The sequence below is a fragment of the Helianthus annuus genome, chromosome 17 (assembly GCF_002127325.2).
Source record: "Helianthus annuus cultivar XRQ/B chromosome 17, HanXRQr2.0-SUNRISE, whole genome shotgun sequence".
Taxonomy (NCBI): domain Eukaryota; kingdom Viridiplantae; phylum Streptophyta; class Magnoliopsida; order Asterales; family Asteraceae; genus Helianthus; species Helianthus annuus.
Genome location: NC_035449.2, coordinates 152085856 through 152106529, shown reverse-complemented (window position 1 = coordinate 152106529; position 20674 = coordinate 152085856). Strand labels below are relative to the sequence as shown.

General features: G+C 37.3%; 1 protein-coding gene across 4 annotated transcripts; it reads right to left on the bottom strand.

The window, feature by feature from the left end:
• Nucleotides 1-8819: 8819 nt before the first annotated feature.
• Nucleotides 8820-17516, bottom strand: LOC110926212. 4 transcript variants are annotated; one of them, XM_022169967.2, is made up of 10 exons: nucleotides 16829-17516; nucleotides 16641-16739; nucleotides 16352-16557; nucleotides 15141-15337; nucleotides 14133-14238; nucleotides 13736-14040; nucleotides 11996-12268; nucleotides 11436-11514; nucleotides 9998-11338; nucleotides 8820-9277 (listed from the first exon to the last, which is right to left on the bottom strand). In XM_022169967.2, exons 1-10 carry the CDS (start codon nucleotides 16894-16896, stop codon nucleotides 9108-9110), a joined length of 2844 nt encoding a protein of 947 aa, XP_022025659.1. In that variant the 5' UTR covers nucleotides 16897-17516; the 3' UTR covers nucleotides 8820-9107. The 4 variants fall into 4 exon arrangements, with proteins under 4 accessions (XP_022025659.1, XP_022025661.1, XP_022025658.1 ...); XM_022169969.2 differs by having other exon boundaries at nucleotides 11436-11511; XM_022169966.2 differs by having other exon boundaries at nucleotides 11996-12271; nucleotides 16829-17514.
• Between the last annotated feature and the right edge of the window lie 3158 nt (nucleotides 17517-20674).

Here is a 20674-nt window from a genome sequence, read left to right as displayed (position 1 = left end):
ACTTATTATGTTAATTTAATAAAAAGGAAACCCTAATTGAGACACCCAAGTGATTCTGCATAAACCCTAAAATTTTCATAACAATCAGAATCAGGATCAGGGCCCCTAAAACTCAGGGGGGGATATTCCCACTTGACGATTATCTTTATATCTCGTTGTCGAAATTCGAATTTAATATTCCGTCGACTCATCAAGCCTACACAGACACGTGGCAAGCCTATAGTGAAAAGGTGTCCCTTACGGACCGTAAGGGATAAGGCTTACGGTCCATAAGCCTGTCAATTTTCGGGTATAAATAGCAGGCATCGGCACTTGCAGTCTGCTGTTCATTCGACGATCAAATTCCAATTATACATCGAGTTATAGCCGAAATAATCTCCAATTAGTATAGCAGGGTGGTGCTACGATGCCGGGTATTAACTCGATCGCTGTTCAATTCTTTTCTTTCCGTCAGCTTTTATTTTTGTAAATAATAGCTCGGGATTTTACCCTCTAAATCCCTAAACTCTGCCCGTTATTAGGGTAATAACTCTAATCACTGGTTCGATACTTTATCCGATCGATTATAACTATCCAACGATTGTCTGAGTGCTGCTCAAATTGAGTTATACTTTGTTATTCATCATGATTTCGACTTGAATGTTTGAGTGCTGTCCGAACTCGGGCTATACTCTGTCATTCGTTGTGAATCCGCTGAATTGTTAAGTATTGCACTTATAAATCGTTGTGAGGGTTTTATCTCGTGATTGTCGTTAAAGTTGTATTGAGTTAGTACACTAATACGTGTTCCATTGTGTCTAGAAATTAGAACTCGTAAGCAAGGAGCTGCTAGAGTACTTAGTAGCTAAGTAAACTTAATAAGTTAAATAAACTTAGCAGTTAAGTTAGCTGAGTAGATTAATTAATTTGTTAATTAAGTTTAGTATGATTGATTAATCAGTTAATCAATATTAATTAAGCTAAGCAAGATTAATTAAGCTAAGTAAGTTATTTAATTAAATGGATAAGGAAACTTAATAGTTAAGGAAACTTAATAGTTAAGGAAACTTAATACTTAAGGAAACTTAATGGTTAAGGAAACTTCCTAGCTAAGGAATAAATCTACCTATAAATAGGAAGCTTAGGATTCATTTTTCTTTGCTCATTTCTTTTCTTCTTCTCTCTATACGTTGGTGTTCTAACCAATAATCACCGATGCGATGTTCTGTCCGATCGATTTAGGAACCAACTAACGGATGCCAAAGTGCTATACTTTGAGAGTTCGTTAAACGGATGCCAAAGTACTATACTTTGAGAGTTCGTTAAACGGATGCCAAAGTACTATACTTTGTGATTTCGGTAAACGGAATCCAAAGTGTTACACTTTGTGAAATTCATTAAGGTTCGAATCTCGTGACTACCGTTAAGGTTTGATTTGGGTTTTACACAAATACGTATTCCATTCTGTTAAACTATATGTTTAACTACCAAAAATACTCCCAACTACACACTCACAATCAAACAAACTATTAAAACATCAGAAGATCCAAAATAATAAAGTGCATGCTTAATTATCGGAAGAAGTAGAATCAAGAAGCTTGTTAACTCAATCTTGCATGCTTATAAAGTGAGTCATTCTCTTTTTATCAACTGTTTTACAAAACTCCAAATTATTTTCAAAGTTATAATTACAGGGATTAAGTCTTTGTAATCACCAAGTTACAGCCGGTATGTGGGGTTTTGTATACATTACTTGTTTCCCGTCACACTTGGACAAACGGGTGGCCAAGGGGTGATCTGACCACAATCACAGACACCATTGGACAAATGGGCTAGCCAATGGATGGTCGAGTGACAGATACTGTGGGTAGTTGGTTTGATATCAGAAACATTGTAATCGCTCTTAATACTGTGAATTATAACAAATCTGTTTTTGCATAAAACCTGAATGAACTCACTCAGTATTTCCCGCTGACAAAACCTTTTTAAAACGCGTTTCAGGTAATTACAGTAGATTGGAGTAAGGATTGGATCCAGCACTAAAGGACTTCAAGAAGTGGCTTATTTTATTAATTAAATCAACTTAAGAAATATTGTTTTGGGTATCCCGTATTAAAAGCTACCTTTGTAAAACATGGAATTTGTTCCATCTATTTAAATAAAATCCGGTGTTTCTAAACTCTGATATTTTTCCTAACTCACGGTCCTGATGAAATTTCCGCTGCAATGTTTTTAAAAATAATCACCGGTACCACTTGACTGCTCGCGGCTTCCGATTCCAACCAGGATGGGGTCGGGGGTCGTGACAGATTGCTATCAAGGATATGAGTGCAGATGATAAAAGGAAATATAAAAATGAGAAAATGATGCTAAGTCTGCTACAACAAGCTGTGAAAGAAGATATCATGGTCTTATTGCAACATAATGGAAGTTCTTATTCAATTTGGAAAGCTCTAAGATCAAAGTTTGTTGGTAGTCAAGAAATGGTTAAGAACAAGAAATCACTTTTGAAGAAAGAATTTGATCTCTTTCGTGGTTTGAAGAATGAGAGCACAAAACAAATAATCGAAAGATATTGCAATTTGTTGGTAAACATGAAGAGAGTGAGCATTAACAAAGACAATGAAGAGCTGATAGAGAAGCCAGCTGATGCATTGCCACACGAGACTTGGGGTACATATCTCATGATGCTAAGAAACAAGAAGGGTTTCAGCAATCTGAGTCTTAGCAAATTCATTGAAAAGATTGAGGCTCAGGAGATGGAACAGAGAAAGATCTCGAGAATGAAAGATTTCGATGGTGAACAAGACATTGGGTTGTATTACAAAGTAGGGTTGAATGACAAAACCACAAATTTTTCTCCAAAAGTTGAAACTGCTTTTAATGCAAAAAGTTCATCTGGAAGTTCATCTAAAGGATTAAATAGCAATACTAGTTTCTCATCATATCCGTCTTTTGATCCAAACATTTCAACAAAGAAAAATGGGAAGAAGCTTCAATGCAACATTGTTTTGAATCTTGAGGATGATCAAGATTATACAGAAGAAATTGCAAAGAGCCATGTGTCTTTGTTGAGAACTATTTTAGAATCTTATGGTAGTTTTGTTGCAGGTCGAATCGGAAATCCAATGCTTACTAAGGAAGATTACGACCAGATTGATGCTGAAGAAATGGAGCTGATGGATATAAAATGGTGCTTGGCAAGTGTATTAAGGAGAGCTGAGAAATTCAAACAGATCACAGGAAGAGATGATTTCGTGAGGCAAATGTGTTTACTTTGGGTTTTAATAAATCTAAAGTCACTTGTTGTCGTTGCAGGGAAAAAGGACACTTCAAGAGGGAGTGCACTAACCGCGAAGCAAGTGGAGCTCAAAATCCTTTTAACAACAATGATTACTATAGGAAAGCCATCTACCATCAAGTTGCTCAACAACCAACCCAACATCAGGCACAAACTGCACATGGAAGGAATGTGATTGAAGAATCTTCTTCAAAGAGAGCTTGTATGGTCAATCAAGATGAGAAGAAGTCATCAACAGGATTCAACTGGGACAAATATATACCAGTTGATGGCAAAGCATGTGTGATTGATCAAGATGATGAAAAGTTACCTGAAGGGTTTAGCTGGGAGAATTTCAATTGGGATGACTATGATCCTAACAAAGCTCCAGTATACTGACAATCTAGGTGAATTGTTTAAAACGTAAAATGCAATTAAGGTTAACGGTGTTGGTGATTTGTCTCAGAAACTGATATGATCCTCTTACACAAACTCACAAAAATATTGTATGTAAATATTTCTTTTCCGCATATTCTTTTCAAAAATCCAAAAAGATTTTATGTGTTTTAGCATAATTTTTGAAAAATTCAAAAAGAGTTTCGACAACTGGGATTGAAAAGCTAATGTTCAAAATTCCAAGTGCTAAACATGATGAACAAATGGTTTGGGTAAAATCGTTTGAGATGTTTTTGAAATGAAATGAGAAAAATTGTTTTAAATGAAAATTGTATTTCTGCAAATGGTTCATCAAAAGTTTAACATTGTAAAATCATGGTTTGAATATCTTATCCACAAATGATCATCAGAAAATTTATTTTTGGGTAGAGTTTTGTGCAGGATAAGAGCTAGGTAACCTTGGGATAAAAGATTGAAAGCCAGGCTAATCGATCCTGAGAAGCTTGAAATAAAGAGAGCCAGGGTTCGATATTGAGCAGAGTACAAGCCAGGCAACGATCTTGAACTTGTGGAAACCAGACTGCGATCCCAGCTTACTGAGAGGAGGAGTCTAAATGTCAAAAGAGCCAGGTTCTGGTCCTGAGATTGCTGATGCTGATGAATTTAAAGATTCAACATTCGAGGGGGAGTGTATTTGTTCAAGAGGAGTATGTTGGTGATTAAAGAAAAGAGAGAGATTGAAGGATGCTTTACAGTGTAAGATATTTCGAAGAGAAGCCCGAAGACTGATAAAGATTGAAGATGCGAAGACTCGACACTGAAGACTCCGTCAACATCCGAGGGGGAGTTTGTTGGTGCATCCGTCTGTCAATTTCGTCTTGTATAGAGCTAGTTAGATCAGGGCACGAAAAACGAGAAAGTAAGAATTAGTGGTGATTTCGCTCGAAATGACACCTTGTCATGTTCAAGCGAAATCATATTTAATCTAATTCCGCTCGAAGTTTTCATGCTGATTTCGCTTGAAGTTAAACATGGAGATTCCCCTTGAGACGTGTTCAAGCGGAATATGATGCCTATAAATAGTGCATTCCAAGCGAAATCTCATAACAATTCTTCCAGTTTTGCAACGAAGTGCTGCCGAAGTGTCATCACGCTGTATATCGTCATTATATCAATCAAATCGACAGTTTAAGTAATTTGTGTGCTGAATTGACCTCAGTTTGTCTGTTTCTGTCGTTCAAACTGAGATAAACTCTTCTGATCGACTCGTTCGGGTCTGAAAACGATCCTACATGTGGGAAGGTGAGGATGAGCCATCATCTAGTGTGCATCATATGATTCCATGTAGGTTCCACGTTGCAAAGCTACTGCAGGTCCATTACGGACCGTAATCTAGACACATTACGGTCCATAATCCCAAAAGGGTGGGCGGGTTGACGTCAGGTTTATGGATTTCAAGATAGCGGAAAACATGTGCCATTACGGACCATAATGGTGGGGACTTTACACATTTAGTACTAAAAGTTTGATGTGAGGTGCATCCACTACAAGTTGAAGAAACACATATTATCATTTTAAACAATACCATGTTAATTACTAACTCTTCTAACCTACCTTTACATTCAGTAAACCAAAACCCCTGAATTCTAGATTGACCCACAAAGAAATATAATAGAAAAGAGCCAAAGGTTAATGTTTTTGTTGTACTGAAAAATATAATAGCAATAGCTTAGTTGTTCAGTTTACAGACAGAAGGCGATGAATCTTTTCAACATGAAACTAAAGTGGGCATTGATAAGGCATTAGAGGTTATACTCCAGAAGTACAAAGGTGTTTTTGACGTACCTACCACATTACCTCCTAAAAAGCCTTTAGGTATCCTGCTGCTCAAAAAGATGTGTTGGGAGAATTAACACAAGAGTTGCTAGATCCAAGGGTAGTTAGAAACAGTACCTCAAACCTGGTTTGGGATGAGTATTTATAGCCGAGGAGTGAAGGAGGGTAGTTGAGTAGCTATCCCCACCCCATCCTCCTTGTTACGAGACACGGTTTGTTTCCTTGTGCAGGAGATCAACCAGCGGACGATCCAGCCAGCGATCCTCGAAAAGAAGGGATTAACCCTACTTGACGACGAACCAGTGAATTAACCTCCCTTGGTTAACCACTGTTTCATCAAGTTGGGTTTGTCACTTCTAATAACCCCCATAACATTATCTCCAAGGTGCTGCAAAAGGGTGATGTTTTCGTGTTCCCTGTGGCCTGTGGGACTTGTGCATTTCCAACGTAACGTTGGGAACGGGTATGCAGTGGCTATTGCTGGATTGAGCAGTCAAAACCCGGGTGCCATAACAATGGCAAATGCTGTGTTTTGGTACTAATAATTCCAAGTGGATAAAAGTGTGGTGGATCAGCTTAAATCAAAGTTCTAAGAGTAACAAAGATTCTGATGATGAGTGTTTGTGTGCTTGTTTGATTTGTTGTTAACTTATTCTTTTGCTGTTGCAGCATGCATGACATTTCATTAGATCTCATCACTGACATTGAAGCCAGAAATGTTTTCCTATGGTGTCTTTTTTTTCAGTGCTTGGATTTATAATAAAATTACATAATCAACGTATAAAATCACATAAACACACCTTATTTCAATTTTAAAGGTAGAAGAACAATAAAGAACTAACATTTGCTCATGATTGATATTTGATCACAAGTGTTCTTCAATTCAATATCGGTTTTCGTTCTTGGTTCTTTAATATCGACTTGTCACTCTATTTTGTTAATGGCTAAACTTGCACACCATGGGGATTGAACCTGTGACCTCTCCTATCCTAAGTTTTATCTAACTCACCAACACCACGAGGCTATCGACTCGTCACTCTTTTAACTTAGTAAAAATATATATACATTTTTTTCATGTCAATGGAGTCAATTTTTTTTAATAAAATCAATTAGTTCAATCAAAAAAAACACTTTGGAAATTTCCTATATCTATATAATATGTGACAGGTTCTCCCTAAGATTTCGGAGGGCCCTGCGACAAGTAAAAAAGGACCCCTTAATTAGTTATCCAAAGGGACGATTCTATGTAGAGTCGAGGAGTTTGTCAACCACCTAAGCGCTTATTCACTGTCCATCAGTAACCAATCTCAATTCTTCAATTTCAACTTCGTGAAGTGTTTAAAAGGGCTAAAGAGGTATTGGGTATTTGGGTTAAATGATTAGTTGATTAACTGACTAATTGTAGATGGTTATTGACTTGTTGGATCCCCTCTAGAGCATGAAATTACTACTAAAATTATGTTTTTTTAAATATATATGGGTGATCGCCCATCCTACACACCCTCAAAGACGTCCCTGCTATTGCAGAGTTCTAGAGAGTGTTGAATACGCATTCGCAAATCATAGCTAAAAATGGGATTTCAATAAATGCTAAAAATATGTCTACTCACATGACCCCAGCAACACCACAGACAAAAAAATTCGAGCAATGCATCCGTACTTGTACGATGACAAAATGTACCAATACCATCTGAACACCATTGATACCGGTATCGGTATTCGTTTAGTATCACACCGGTATTGTAATGAACTGAATCGATACTGACCAAAACCATGCCATATAGTGCAAAGAGTCCCACTAGTTATGTTCTTTTCTTGGAAAAGCAAAATATCGACTAGTTAGCTAATACATTATAGTTTCCCCTAAATGCTCAAAATATTTTAAGATTATAATATATGTTAAAACTATGACGAGAATTAAAATCATATAGATAACATATCTCAAAATTTTGAGAAAGAATAACTTCTAGCTATTAAATATATAACACGAAAAGTTTATAACTACTAATAAACATAATATATAAGCCTACATTATCAACACATTAACATATAATACATATAAGTATACAATTACAAATATCAAGTAAATTAAATAAACGGAAAATTTGGATCACTGGCGGACCACCGGAGTATCATCGTGCCACCAGCGAAACCACCAGATCATAATCCATCTCCACTAGGCATAATGCATATACACCAATTCATGAGGAAACACCTTCCTTGTGGGAATCGAACCCATGACTTATTGGTCTCAAAGCCTTATTTCACCCTGAAAATGCCACTAGACTATAAAGTCATGCACAGATTAAATAACACTTAACACATTAAGCGATACATATTACAGATATGTATTTATTTTACTACCTAACAACCTCTAGATAAGTTAAAAACTATCACCTTAATTAATTTCATTCCTAGCGAAAAAACTAAACAATACAAACCTAAAAACAGGGTCAAGTAAAGCAGCGTCACCTAAAGCGCACAAAAGCACTAAGAGGCGCAAGTAGGGCTGTAAATAAACTGAACGTTCAACGAACGATTCGTGAACTGTTCGCCGAGAAGTTCGTTTACATTCGTTCGTTTAATAAATAAACGAACATGAATAAGAAATTTCATTCGGTTACTTAATTATGCGAACATGAACAAAGCTCTGGTTCATCCAATTGTGTTCGTGAACGTTCGATAATGTGTTAATGAACGCTCGTTCATTTACGATCATTCATTTTCATTTGTTTATGTTCATGAAAAAAATTTGTACATTTATATTATTTAATTTACCCGAACATTTAAAATAGAAAGCCATATTCCTACCTTGTTTTTAGTTTTTACACCGTTCCTATTTACTTCCTCATATTCACATCGATGAATACATCGGCCTTCGTTCCACTATTAAGACTTCAAGCCCATTGTTGCTCCCTTCGACATCCATTTCTAGCATGCTCATATCTATAATGAACGAACACGAACAAAAAATTTTGTTCGGTAAGTGTTCATGAACCGTTCAAATTTGTTCGTGTTCCTTCAGTTTGTTTACAGCCCTAGGTACAAGCCTCATGTACATTGATCATACACCCGAAGCATAGTACCCCTCATATGGGTTGCCTCTAAAACAGAAAAGTTATGAAAATTGTCGACACTTTTCAAATAAAAGCCATTTAAAATCAAAATAGTAAAGTTGAAAAAAAAATAAAATTAAAAAAAAATAAAAGAACACCCTTAAACAGGATAGCAAGTCAACCCGTATATGAAATTGGTTGTGTCTAGATCAACCTGTAACAGGTCATTTTCAGGTTGACCCATTAATTAAAAGGGGCATGTTAACCCACCATTAAACAAAACTAACCTGTAAGTAGATATGCATTACAACATAAAACATCACGAATCTACATTCAGAATCTCAGCAAATGGTATCAAAGAAGACGAAACTTTAACTAGAATACTTTGTCCAACAATCTGAACAAAAATCATGACGAAAACAACTTCCACATCTCTGTTTTCTTACGGTTTCGGTAACCAACACGCTAACCTCGGTGGCCCGCTACAAATGTGGATTTCAGGTAGCAAACAACATCCCATGTACACCACACCACAACTATCATTCATATCCTTACCATATCTATCTGTATCGGAAGCCCATATCCAGCTCAGGCCCGTGCCCATACACCCCTTGTTGGTTATGTCCTGTGTTGACCGGGCGTACCTGCTTCGACTGCTGGGCCCACCGTTCCATCTCCATCATCCTCTGTAATGCTTCCGGATGGTTGCTTCCACTGCTACCATCAGCAACTGGGACCCACATGGGGTATTAGCGTACCAAATAAAGCATCTCATAAAATAAAAGCTAATGGAACAGAGTAGAAAAGTAGAAAATGTGATGAAAAGAGAAATGAAATTTTGAGTAAAATGTCATTTTTGTCCTGAGGTTTGGCCAGTTTTGCGACTTTCGTCCAAAGGTTTGTTTTTCCGAATCTGGATCCAAAAGGTTTGAAATCTTGTCATTTTCATCCGGCTCATTAACTCCATCCATTTTTCTCCGTTAAGTCGGGTATTTTCGTCTTGTTTGTTAACTTAAAGAGCAATTCGGTCTTGATCACTTAAGGACTCGCTTGTACATTATGCTAAATGCTTGTACATATAGTGAAATAGACCAAATTGCCCTTTAAGTTAACAAAAAAAGACGAAAATACCATTGACTTAATGGAGAAAAGTGGATGGAGTTGACGAGCCGGATGAAAATGACAAGATTACAAACCTTTTGGATCCAGATGCGGAAAAACAAACCTTTGGACGAAAATCGCAAAAATGGCCAAACATCAGGGACGAAAATAGCATTTTACTCTAAAATTTTCGACTGGCTTTTTAATTGTGAATTTGTAACTTTAGAGCATTGATAGAAAAAACTTTTGGGTCAAACAAGGCGTGTTCATGTCAACACAACCCATTTAACACCCCTATAATTTCAAAACACAATTACGAACACCGTGAATAAAAGCATGAAGATATTACCAGATAACGGCAAACCGAGTCCACCGATGTTGGTCTGCTGATTAGGAAAAGGGAATCCATGATCCGGCATAACATTGGATGCATGAGGTCTCTGAAGATCACGCAGCATGTGAGGTGGTGGAATGTTGCCTTGCATCCTCATTTGTGGTAACATTTGAGGATGAACATTAACGGGAATGTCAAACCCTGTAACCCTAGCATCAGGGTGATGAAAAGGAACCGGCATGCTTCCGGGAAATTGTTGATTAAGATGGGCGTCACGTTGCATGAGATGCTCGGGAAATCTCATCTGGGAATTCAAATGTTGCGGGTTTGGGTTTGGGTTTGGATCTAATGGATGAAACATTGGTCTACGAGTATGATTGTTAAATTGTCTTTCAGGCTCCAACATGTCATACGGCCCACGAACAATACGATTACCAGAATTAAGAATTGCAAGTTTCTCCGATATATCAAACGCCACTTCAGCTGGTAACATTTTCCCTATATTCGGATTACGGGTATTTGCCGGATCGCCACCTATAATCAAGCTCTCCTCTTCAGGAAGCTGAATTTCACCTGTGCCAATGACTTGTTTACGGGACGAGTCAACACCCACCCGTTGACCATCAAAGTTTAACCAGTTTTCAGGTTCATCTGACTTGACAGGCTGTTTGTTGCTTTCATAATTTGTCATGGTGGGTCCCATTCCATCAACATTAGATGCAGATGATTCATGAGGCTGTGGGGCCCTCTGTGCAGAAACGGGTGCTTGAGCTGACTGCAGCTCTTTCATGAAAGCAGTCCCAAAAAGGGCTTCGAGTGACAGATTCTGACCAGCACCCGCAGTAGCAGCTTCCTGATTATTACCATGACCATCTTTTGGCTTTTCGGAACTAGGATGGGCCTCAACGGGCCTGATGTTTGTATTCGGTCCTTCATCAACAGCGGTTCCTTTTTGTAACAACGAAAGCAAGTGATGAGTTGCATGATTATTTACTGGTATAGCATCCGCATTTTCTTGGCTGGAAACACTCCAACCAGGTGGCTGCGAATTTGAACTTTTTACACTGTATTCTGACATTATAGTCTGTTCAAGGTCTTCACATGTAAGGACTGCAGCGACTGGAGGTGGTGCAACGGGAGGTGGTGCAACTGCAGACTCCTGCCTGAAATTGTTGAACAAATGTTTCGAGCTTGAGTGCGTTTCGGTAATTCCAAATCCCTTGTATGGTAATTCCGGTGCAACGGGATCGACAGATATGATATTCGGAACTTGAGAGATAGCTTTGTCACCACCGCCGATCAGTGAAAGCAAGTCATTTGGTCTGCTAGATGAGAGGTCATCCACCGCTTTCTTTTCTGCATTATATAAAAATTTAAGATAATATATGATGTGTCACACATAAGAGGATAAGGGAATATAAATGCAAATTATTAGCTGGGAAGATTAACATACCGTCTTCATTAAACCACTGAGCAAATTTAGATGATTGGACATTGAGTTGACTAAAAGGGTCGTCTGGTTTACTCTTCTGCTGCAGGACAAAAAAATCATTGCCTTAAAACATATTGACAGTTTTATTTCACGAAATACAAAGAGTAAAATACCATTTTTGTCCCTAAGGTTTGGCCAGTTTTGCGACTTTCGTCCAAAGGTTTGTTTTTCCGCATCTGGATCCAAAAGGTTTGAAATCTTGTCATTTCCATCCGGCTAGTTAACCCCATTCATTTTTCTCCATTAAGTCAATGGTATTTTCGTCTTTTTTGTTAACTTAAAGGGCAATTTGGTCTTTTTAGGGGTAGTGAAAAGGACCAAATTCCTTTAAGTTTACAAAAAAAAAAGACGGATATACCCTTTACTTAACCGAGAAAAATGGATGGAATTAACGAGACCTTTTGGATTCAGATGCGGAAAAACAAACCTTTGAACGAAAGTCGCAAAACTGGCCAAACCTCAAGGACGGAAATGGCATTTTACTCAAATATAAAACATATTCTTATTTCATAGAAGTGTACCTCAAGAAAACCTGTGGGGCCAGCATCTTTAATTGTTGGACCACTGCCGAAAAATTTCCCTAAGAGGGAGGTTGAACTTTCCTGACTGGAGTTGCTGATAATTTTATTATTTGTCACGAGTTCAAAAACTTCACCATCGACAGCGTCTGAAAAACCAGAGTTTCTATGCAAATGATGATCAGCTGGTGTGTTCATCTGGTTATCTAGAGTCCCGTTTTGAGTGTAGTTACCCTTGGCAAGCAAATGAATCTCCTCGATTCCGGGTTTTGGATTCTGCTGTATAATGCGTGAACAAGAAATACGTCGGTTAAAAGATCATAGGATGATAAACTTTATTCCCTATGAGTTGAGTTGACCTTTTCCAGGAAATAAATGTTCACTTCGTTTTACAGATTCGGCTAATTGGTAAGTACATAACTCGAGAGAAAGCATTCTGCGGGCATTGCTAGTCGTTTGGTCAAAATCCATGAACACACATACTATAAGAGTAGCTAAATGGGCGATCGAGTAAGGGTTCAAAACAGGTATTTTGGTCAGGTTCGATTGGATGGACCCAGAACACATCTTAATTAAGAAATTTAGAACAGAGGTGTCAAATATGAATGATAAAATATATATTTCAATGACAACTAATTTACAAAACAATTTATGAAGATTTATGTAATGAAAATAAACTTTTGACCCGTTTTTGACACTTTCAAAAAATTTATCCGTTTCCTTTTTTAGTTATATTATTTACATAACCCAAATCGACCCCCTCATAAGTTAATGGGCTGAAACTGCTACCTCCACATACTATTAATCAGCATTAGCTAGCACATTATTTAGACATAAAAACAATATACATAACTTTAGACTAAAAAGTTGCTCGCACGATGCGACGGGAAACACAGACATTGTCAGGGTGTGCATGGTTCGGTCGGTTCGGTTATTATCCTCAACCAAAATCAACGGTTAGTCTATTTTATTACCAATTGGTTTTCGATTAATCAGCTCGGTTTATTCAGTTAGATTGACGGTTTTTGGTTTGGTTCGTTTAAGTTTGGTTAATAGCCAAAACCAACTTGGGCTAAACCTTCGTTTAGAAATATATGAAATTGAGGTATGAATATACGAGATGGAAGTATAAATACATGAAGTGGAAGTATAAAATATGAAATACATGAACTAGAGGTATAAAGGCTGGAAATATATGAAAATATGAATGGTTCGGTTCGGTTAATTTTGGTTGAACGAGGGTGAAAACAATAACCGATTTTTGGAAAATTCAATTTTTGGTTGATTTTAGTTCGGTTTTGTCTGTTTTCGATTCAGTTTCGGTTAATGATCCAGTTATTGCTCACCCCTAGACACTGTTAATCACGTAACATATATTTTTTTAATTAAAAAACTATAGCAATGTATACTCAAATTAAAGAGAATAGAATACTCGTTATGGTGTAATTTTTGTTTAAAGAAAAATTTAAGGTACAAAAAAGTTGTAGCCATTTAAAAATCGTGGGGTAGTTAGATTTTTATAAGGGGGATAAAATTTAACCACTAATTAACCAGAATTTAATAAAGGTTTAAAGTGTAATTCATGAGAGGATTAAAATGTAATTAGTGTTTGAAAGACTAATTTACCCTCATTTTAGAGTTGTACCTTAAGCATTAAATTAAAAAAAAAACTCTTTTAACTTTTAGGTATCTTAAAATGCCCTTCCCAAATACATTATAATATAGTATAGGTTAGATATTTACCTCTTTTTCAATCGAAGAAACCGGTTTTGTGGTTGAACTCTTTTCAAGAATTGTACTTTTAAACCCTGGCGGTACAAGTGGGCGCGGTTTGGAAGACTGCACCAAAACAGATGATTTCCCAGAATCATCCTTTGTAACAGATTGAACTGCAGTTTTCAATTCACCGCTAGCCTCTGAAACCACTTCTTCCTTAACCTCTTCCAAAACAAGATCGGTAAATTCGTCACCTTTAACCTTATTTGCATTCATTTTCTGCTTTTCTTGTAGCACTTTCTGCTGTTCCTTCCTCATTAACTCAAAAGAAGCTGAAAGGAGATTAAAGAATAAGTCAACTGTGCAGATCATCAATCAGTCAACCACAACAGAAAACAATTCGGGTTTTGTACAAATGTGTTACCTCTTCTCTTTCTTTCTTCTGCTCTATCCTGACTTGTAGACTCAATGGAACCAAATGTTTCGTCATTGAATGAGTCGTGAGTGTTTGGACGAGAAGGTGGACCAGCCTAACATTACAGTAAATTATACATAAGTATACAAACAGACTGGTGGTGGAAAATTAAGCAGGTTGTATAATAGTACAAAGCACGTTCAGATTGGAACCAGTAGTTTTCTGTACAAGTCAAGTTGACCCTAAGCTGAAATAAAATGTCCAAATCTTTTGAAGTTATATAAATAACTAGTGTGTTAAAATAATCACAAAACCATATTATATCAATAATAATCTAGTTTTTTGAATAATATAATCTAGTAGTTTTATACTGGGTGATTTATTATCCATTTGGCATGTTCCTGTACAAGCTAAAGAGTAAAATGCCATTTTCGTCCCCTGAGGTTTGGCCAGTTTTGCGACTTTCATCCAAAGGTTAGTATTTCCGCATCTGGGTCCAAAAGGTTTAAAATCTTGCATTCTTGCCATTTTCATCCGGCTCGGTAACTTCATCCATTTTTCTTCGTTAAGTCAGGGATGTTTCCATCTTTTTTGTTGACTTAAAGAGCAATTCGGTCTTTTTCACTTTATGTAAAAAGACCAAATACCCCTGAAAAGACCAAATTGCCCTTTAATTTAACAAAAAAGACGGAAATACCCCTGACTTAACGGAGAAAAATGGATGGAGTTAACGAACCAGATGAAAATAGCAAGGTTTCAAAGATCTAGATGCGAAAAACAAACCTTTGGACGAAAATCGCAAAACTGTCCAAACGTCACGAACGAAAATGGCATTTTACTCTATACTAAATTTGTGATTTTACCCTTTAGAGATTTAACATAACATAAATCAACCCATTCGTAAGTAAATGGGTCGAAACTCCCACCTGCTAACACATTCACAGACAGAGATTCATTTACAAGGAAAATTTTACTGATCCAAACAAGGTTAACAAAAGCAAATTTAGAAATTAAAACCTTGAAAGGGCGAGGGGGCTGATATGCCTCGTTACTCCTATTGAGATGATGGTGTTCATTTGTGGAGCCCTTTGGAGCAGAGGTTCCACCTGCAAATCCCGAAGGTCTTGGAAAAGAACCGCTACCAAGAAGTCCATCATGCTCGGAATTTTGCCATGGTCGCCGAGATTGATTGCCATAATTAGACCTTCCGGAATCTGAACAAAAAAAAACTATATTTAATATAAATGCATAAACACACACACACACATATATATAATGGTAACAAATGCTGCTTCACTGTTTGACATGCGATACAATTAATGAATACTTGTTTGCATTATATTTATGGTACAGTATAGGTTTTCTGCTTTAACACCACAAGTATCTTACCATATTTATAATATATTAATATGATATTATGACGTCAACCGATGATCATATGCCCTGAACTCAAAGAACCAATTGTTCATAACTGTATTACAACTATAACCATTTTTTGTTCATGTACTTATTTTTATTTTATTGCAATACTACAGACCGTGTATTAATACAATATAACAATGAGTCAATCAATCAAAACTGGTTTCTTCTTGTCAGTGTAACATACTAGGAGAATCTTGTTTCTATATTAGTTATGTTAGAATAGTCTTATTTCTTAGGTCAAAGATTACAGACATGAAACTATCTTAAAATGGCTATTAGTTTACGACTTTACCCAATACCCATATCAGCACAAGCGTGCTTTTATTCTCGCTTAACAATTAATAGCTGGTAAAAAGTGGAAAACATTGAAAAAGCCGTTTAACTGAGAAAATTATAACTTATTATTCCAATACATCATCAGTCGATGAATGGGATACATGCAAAGAGGTAAATTGGCTGTCTTTCTACTTCCTAAAACAACATGCTCTAAACATAAGCTCAGTCATCTATTGGAGGGATAAAAAATCTATTTTGAAAATAAGAACATTATAAAACCAACATATCATTAGCAAAATTAGAAAACTATATAAAACTTATATTAAATACAAGAGAAGCCCAATGAGTGAAACAGTAGGTTGGACACTACATGACAAGGATTTGCAACTCAGCATCTCCAGTTGCAGCTTGCAGGTTACTTTATAGCAAATTAATGAAAGGATAAAACAACCAAACGATAATAACACAAACTTTATAACAACTTATCAACTATATGCTACTATACCATGCTATTCACTCAAAAAACAAACCTGGATGCGTATCAGACTGCGAATCCCCATCCTTATCACTCCATCCAGTAGACCGATTGTCCCATCTTCCATAGCCTCCACGAGAAAAATTACTTGAATCACCCCTAGTGGGCGGTGAAGAGCTGTAATCATTACGACGGAAACCCTGTAACGCGGAATTCCCATGAGCTCTTGGCCTATCCTGTATACTATTCTCTTCAAATTCCCTGTTATTAGTGAACCAATATATCAGTACAACACAATAACAATGATTTGAACAGTTCACATAATAAAATTCTAAAAACACTACCTCAAAATCGATTGGTCAAATCCACTGGGAAGCTTTTTGCAAATTTCCAACTCACTCAACGAAAGTAGAAAATCTCTAGTATACGAAACTCTCGGTTTCCTGAAACATCCAACACAAATTAAACCCTAATTAACACCACCAAAAGAGAGCTGTTCAATCAATAAAAACTATCAAAACACAGTAATTACTTTTCCGATTCATTAACCAATTCGAACGCCTCCATAACCGAGGTATCATCTTCGTTCTCCAAGCTCATTTCGCAAAACTAACAAAAACCTAACCTTCTACCAGATTAAAAATTAACAAACCTAGTTGTAAATCTACTGCTTTCGAAGCTTGTATACATACACTCCAATTCTGCATCAACAACACCTAATCAAAATCGTAAAATCCTACGCTAATTAACATCATCTAACAACACAAACTACTCGTTTCCATTAGATCAATCTCGAAATCACTAACGGAACGCTATTTATCGCACAAATTATACATCTAGCTCGAATCGCATTCCTCTAAAGCATCAGTTGTTATGCGTATGCACAAAATCTAAGGCTTTTTGTGTTGATTGTATGTTTTTGTTTGGGGAATTTGAAATCTGAAGGCTCCGGATTGCTAGGGTTTTGATTGTAGGAGATTTGGGATGAGAGGAATTGAGATTTGGAAGAGTTAATTGAATCTGGATAGATGAATACACAACATTTTCTAGGGTTTCAATTGAGTTTGATCGTTGATGATCCGGAGAATTACGAAGATAAAATCATTTTGGAGAGAGAGAGAGAGAGAGAGAGAGAGAGAGAGAGGAGAGAGAGAGAGCTTGTTGTTGGGAGCAAACAAAAGGGGGATATGTGTTAAGGGAGTTGCAGGTTTACCCCTTTGATTATGGTTTCATGTGTAGGTTTAACCCTTTGGTTTTATTCTTGCGAGAGGTTTAGACCGTGGGGCTTGGGTTGGGCATTGATTGACACATGGAATGGAAAAAAAAAACCCACGTCCATGGGGTATGGTGGGGCTTGGGTTGGGGGCATGAGTTGACACATGGCCGTTAAGAGCCCGCCATGTCACCTTGCTAGCCCGCCCCACGCCCGGCTTGAAAGTCAAGCCCCAAGGGGCCACGCCCAAACCCAAGCCCCAACCCAAGCCCCCGGGATGGTGGCTTGGGTGTTTTCCCCCAACCCAAGCCCCATACCCCATGGCCTTAGGAAGAGAAAAGCCTAATTTAAGTTGGGATTTAGACACGTTGTTTTAAAAACGCGTGACTCGAGGCTCGCTCGAAAAAAGTTTGGAAAAAGTTTGGTTCAAAGTTACCTCGGTTTTAGACGAGCTGGCTCGGTTCGGTTTGTAAACGAGCCGAGCCTGAGCCAAGGTAGGTTCAGTTCGTGGCTCGCTCGTTAATTGGCTCGTTGGCTCGCTCGTTTGGCTCGTTTAAATTAAACTTCAAAGTATATATGTATGTGTTTTGTAAGATTAAATATATTTTATTTTATATTTAATCTAGTAGCCATTATAATCATTTACATTATATGGATCAAAATTAGGGCTGGCATATCGGGTCAACCCGATCTGTTAAGACACGAACCCGATAAGACACGAACACGAAACCTGTAAACACGAACACGACACGAAATCTTATCGTGTCTAATTTTCCAAACACGAACACGAACCTGTTAATAAACAGGTTACACGAAATGACCTGTTAAGACACGAAAATGTTACCAACATATCATATGACCTGTTTAAGACACGAACACGACCTGTTAAGACACGAACACGGCCTGTTAAGACACGAACACGACCTGTTAAGACACGAAAACGACCTGTTAAGACACGAACATGACATGTTAACCCCACATATTTGATATATTTTTTTAATTTAAAATTATAAACAGGTCACTAACGGGTCTTAACAGGTTAACGGGTTTTAACCTGTTTAGACACGAAATTTAAACAGGTCTTATCGTGTCGACCTGTTTAGACACGAAACCTGTTAAGGTCAAACACGAAACATGTTAACTTCGTGTAGGTTCGTGTCGTGTTATCGTGTTCGTGTCAAAATTGCCAGCCCTAATCAAAATATATAACAACCTATTAAATAATTAGTTGGTAATTATTGATGGGCCTAATTACCCTTATTAACTAATTAGGGTTTCCTCCTGGGTGCATATATAAGGAGACTAATGTAGAGGTTAAAAGGTTAGACAATTTTACACAACCTTATTAGTTCATAACATCAATCGACCTCTCTCTCCCAACCGAACACCCTATTCGGTTTTCTTCATCACCATCATTAGATTGCACCCTAAGGAGGAACCAGACCAAAAGCTGACAATCATGTCAACCCTGTTGCTGCGTCTCTATCTGGATTCTCTGTTGGCCTGTGCTGATGCAATCAAAGGTATGTTTTCATGTTTTCCATTATTTCTAAACAGAACTGATCATCATGTGGTATCAGAGCATATGTTGATAAATCAGTTCTGATTTTATCCATTATTCTGGGATTGAAATCTGGAAAACATAAGTTTTGAAAATTTAATGAACATCAAGGCTGGTTTCGAGTCTGATGTGTCGAGATCAATTTTTTCGGAAAAAGAATGTTATATAAATGACTCGAAATCATAATGGTTAAAATCAAGTCCGAAATCTGTTTATAAAAAGCCTTAAAATTCAGGTTTCGGGTTCCAGAATTATGTTTTATTTTTTTAGGGTTCATCATGTGTTCTTAGGAAAATTCGAAATTCCTTTATGTTTTGGAATGTAGTTAGGATTATTGAGTGTTTTTCCTGTTTGATCCAATTTTATCTTTTAAGTTTATTCGAAAACTGTTAATTGATAATCACATAAAATTTTCGAAATATTTTGACAAAATTAGATCATCATTAAAATAGGAAACTATATCTCAAAATCCCTTAGAATTCGAATTTTCAGTTATTATCACAATAAACAGCTATTAACAGTGGGCTCGAGACCATCAGATTACGACTCGAGACCATCAGATTACGACTCAAGACCATCAGTCTCGACTCGAGACCATAAGGTTTCAACTCGAAATCATCAAGTCCTTAAATCTTCACAACCCGAGACCAACAGATCTCGACTCGAGACCACAAGGTCTCGACTCGAAATCATAAGGGCTCAAAAGTTTACAACTCGAGACAAAGGTCTCGACTCGAGACCATAAGGTCATAACTCGAGACCATAAGGTTGCGACTCGACACCATAAGGCTGAAACTCGAGACCGTGGTTGCGACTCGAGACCTCATTATGAGTCGAGATCTCATAAAATACAGTAGTCGAGACCATGGTTCCGACTCGAGACAAAGGTTGCGACTCGAGACCTCATAACTGACTCGAGATCTCAAAACTCAGTCGAGACCTAACTCGAGACCTCACTCGAGACCTCATTACCTTAGGTTGTTTGATGTGAACTAAAATTTAGCTTGGGGCTCCGCCCCGAACCCCGTGCGGGGGCACGCTGTCTCCCTGCACCCCCCAGCGAACTCACCGCGGAGTTCGATCCGCGTTAACAGGTGGTTTGCTACTAAATAATTGGTTTTTGTAATTACCTAGTTAATTAATAAGGATCAAATAACGTTTTACAAAACCAAAATGGCTTAACTTGAATGAGCTTCTGATGGATCATTTCTGGCCAAAGCTGATTTGATACATCTACTTATCATCCAAGTATTACGAAAGCTATGTTAAGTATGCATCATAAACATGAAGGTCTTAATATCTGGCCAAAGCTTAATTCCTTCACAGATGACATACTTAACAAGTGCATAACTAAAGTGATTGTCTCAATTTCTGGCCAAAGCTGATTTGTTACAACCACTTTGCACACATGCTTAAATGATTACATGTCACACCCCCAAAATCCACCCGTGAAGTATCACCGCTTGGAGGCGTGACTGACCAGGATCAAGCCACCAATCATATTGAACATGTAAGTAATAAGTAAAAGTAAATGTAATTCAACCAAACCAATATGAAAGGTGTTCAAAACATAAGTGTAATATCAATGTTTAGCGGAAGTATAA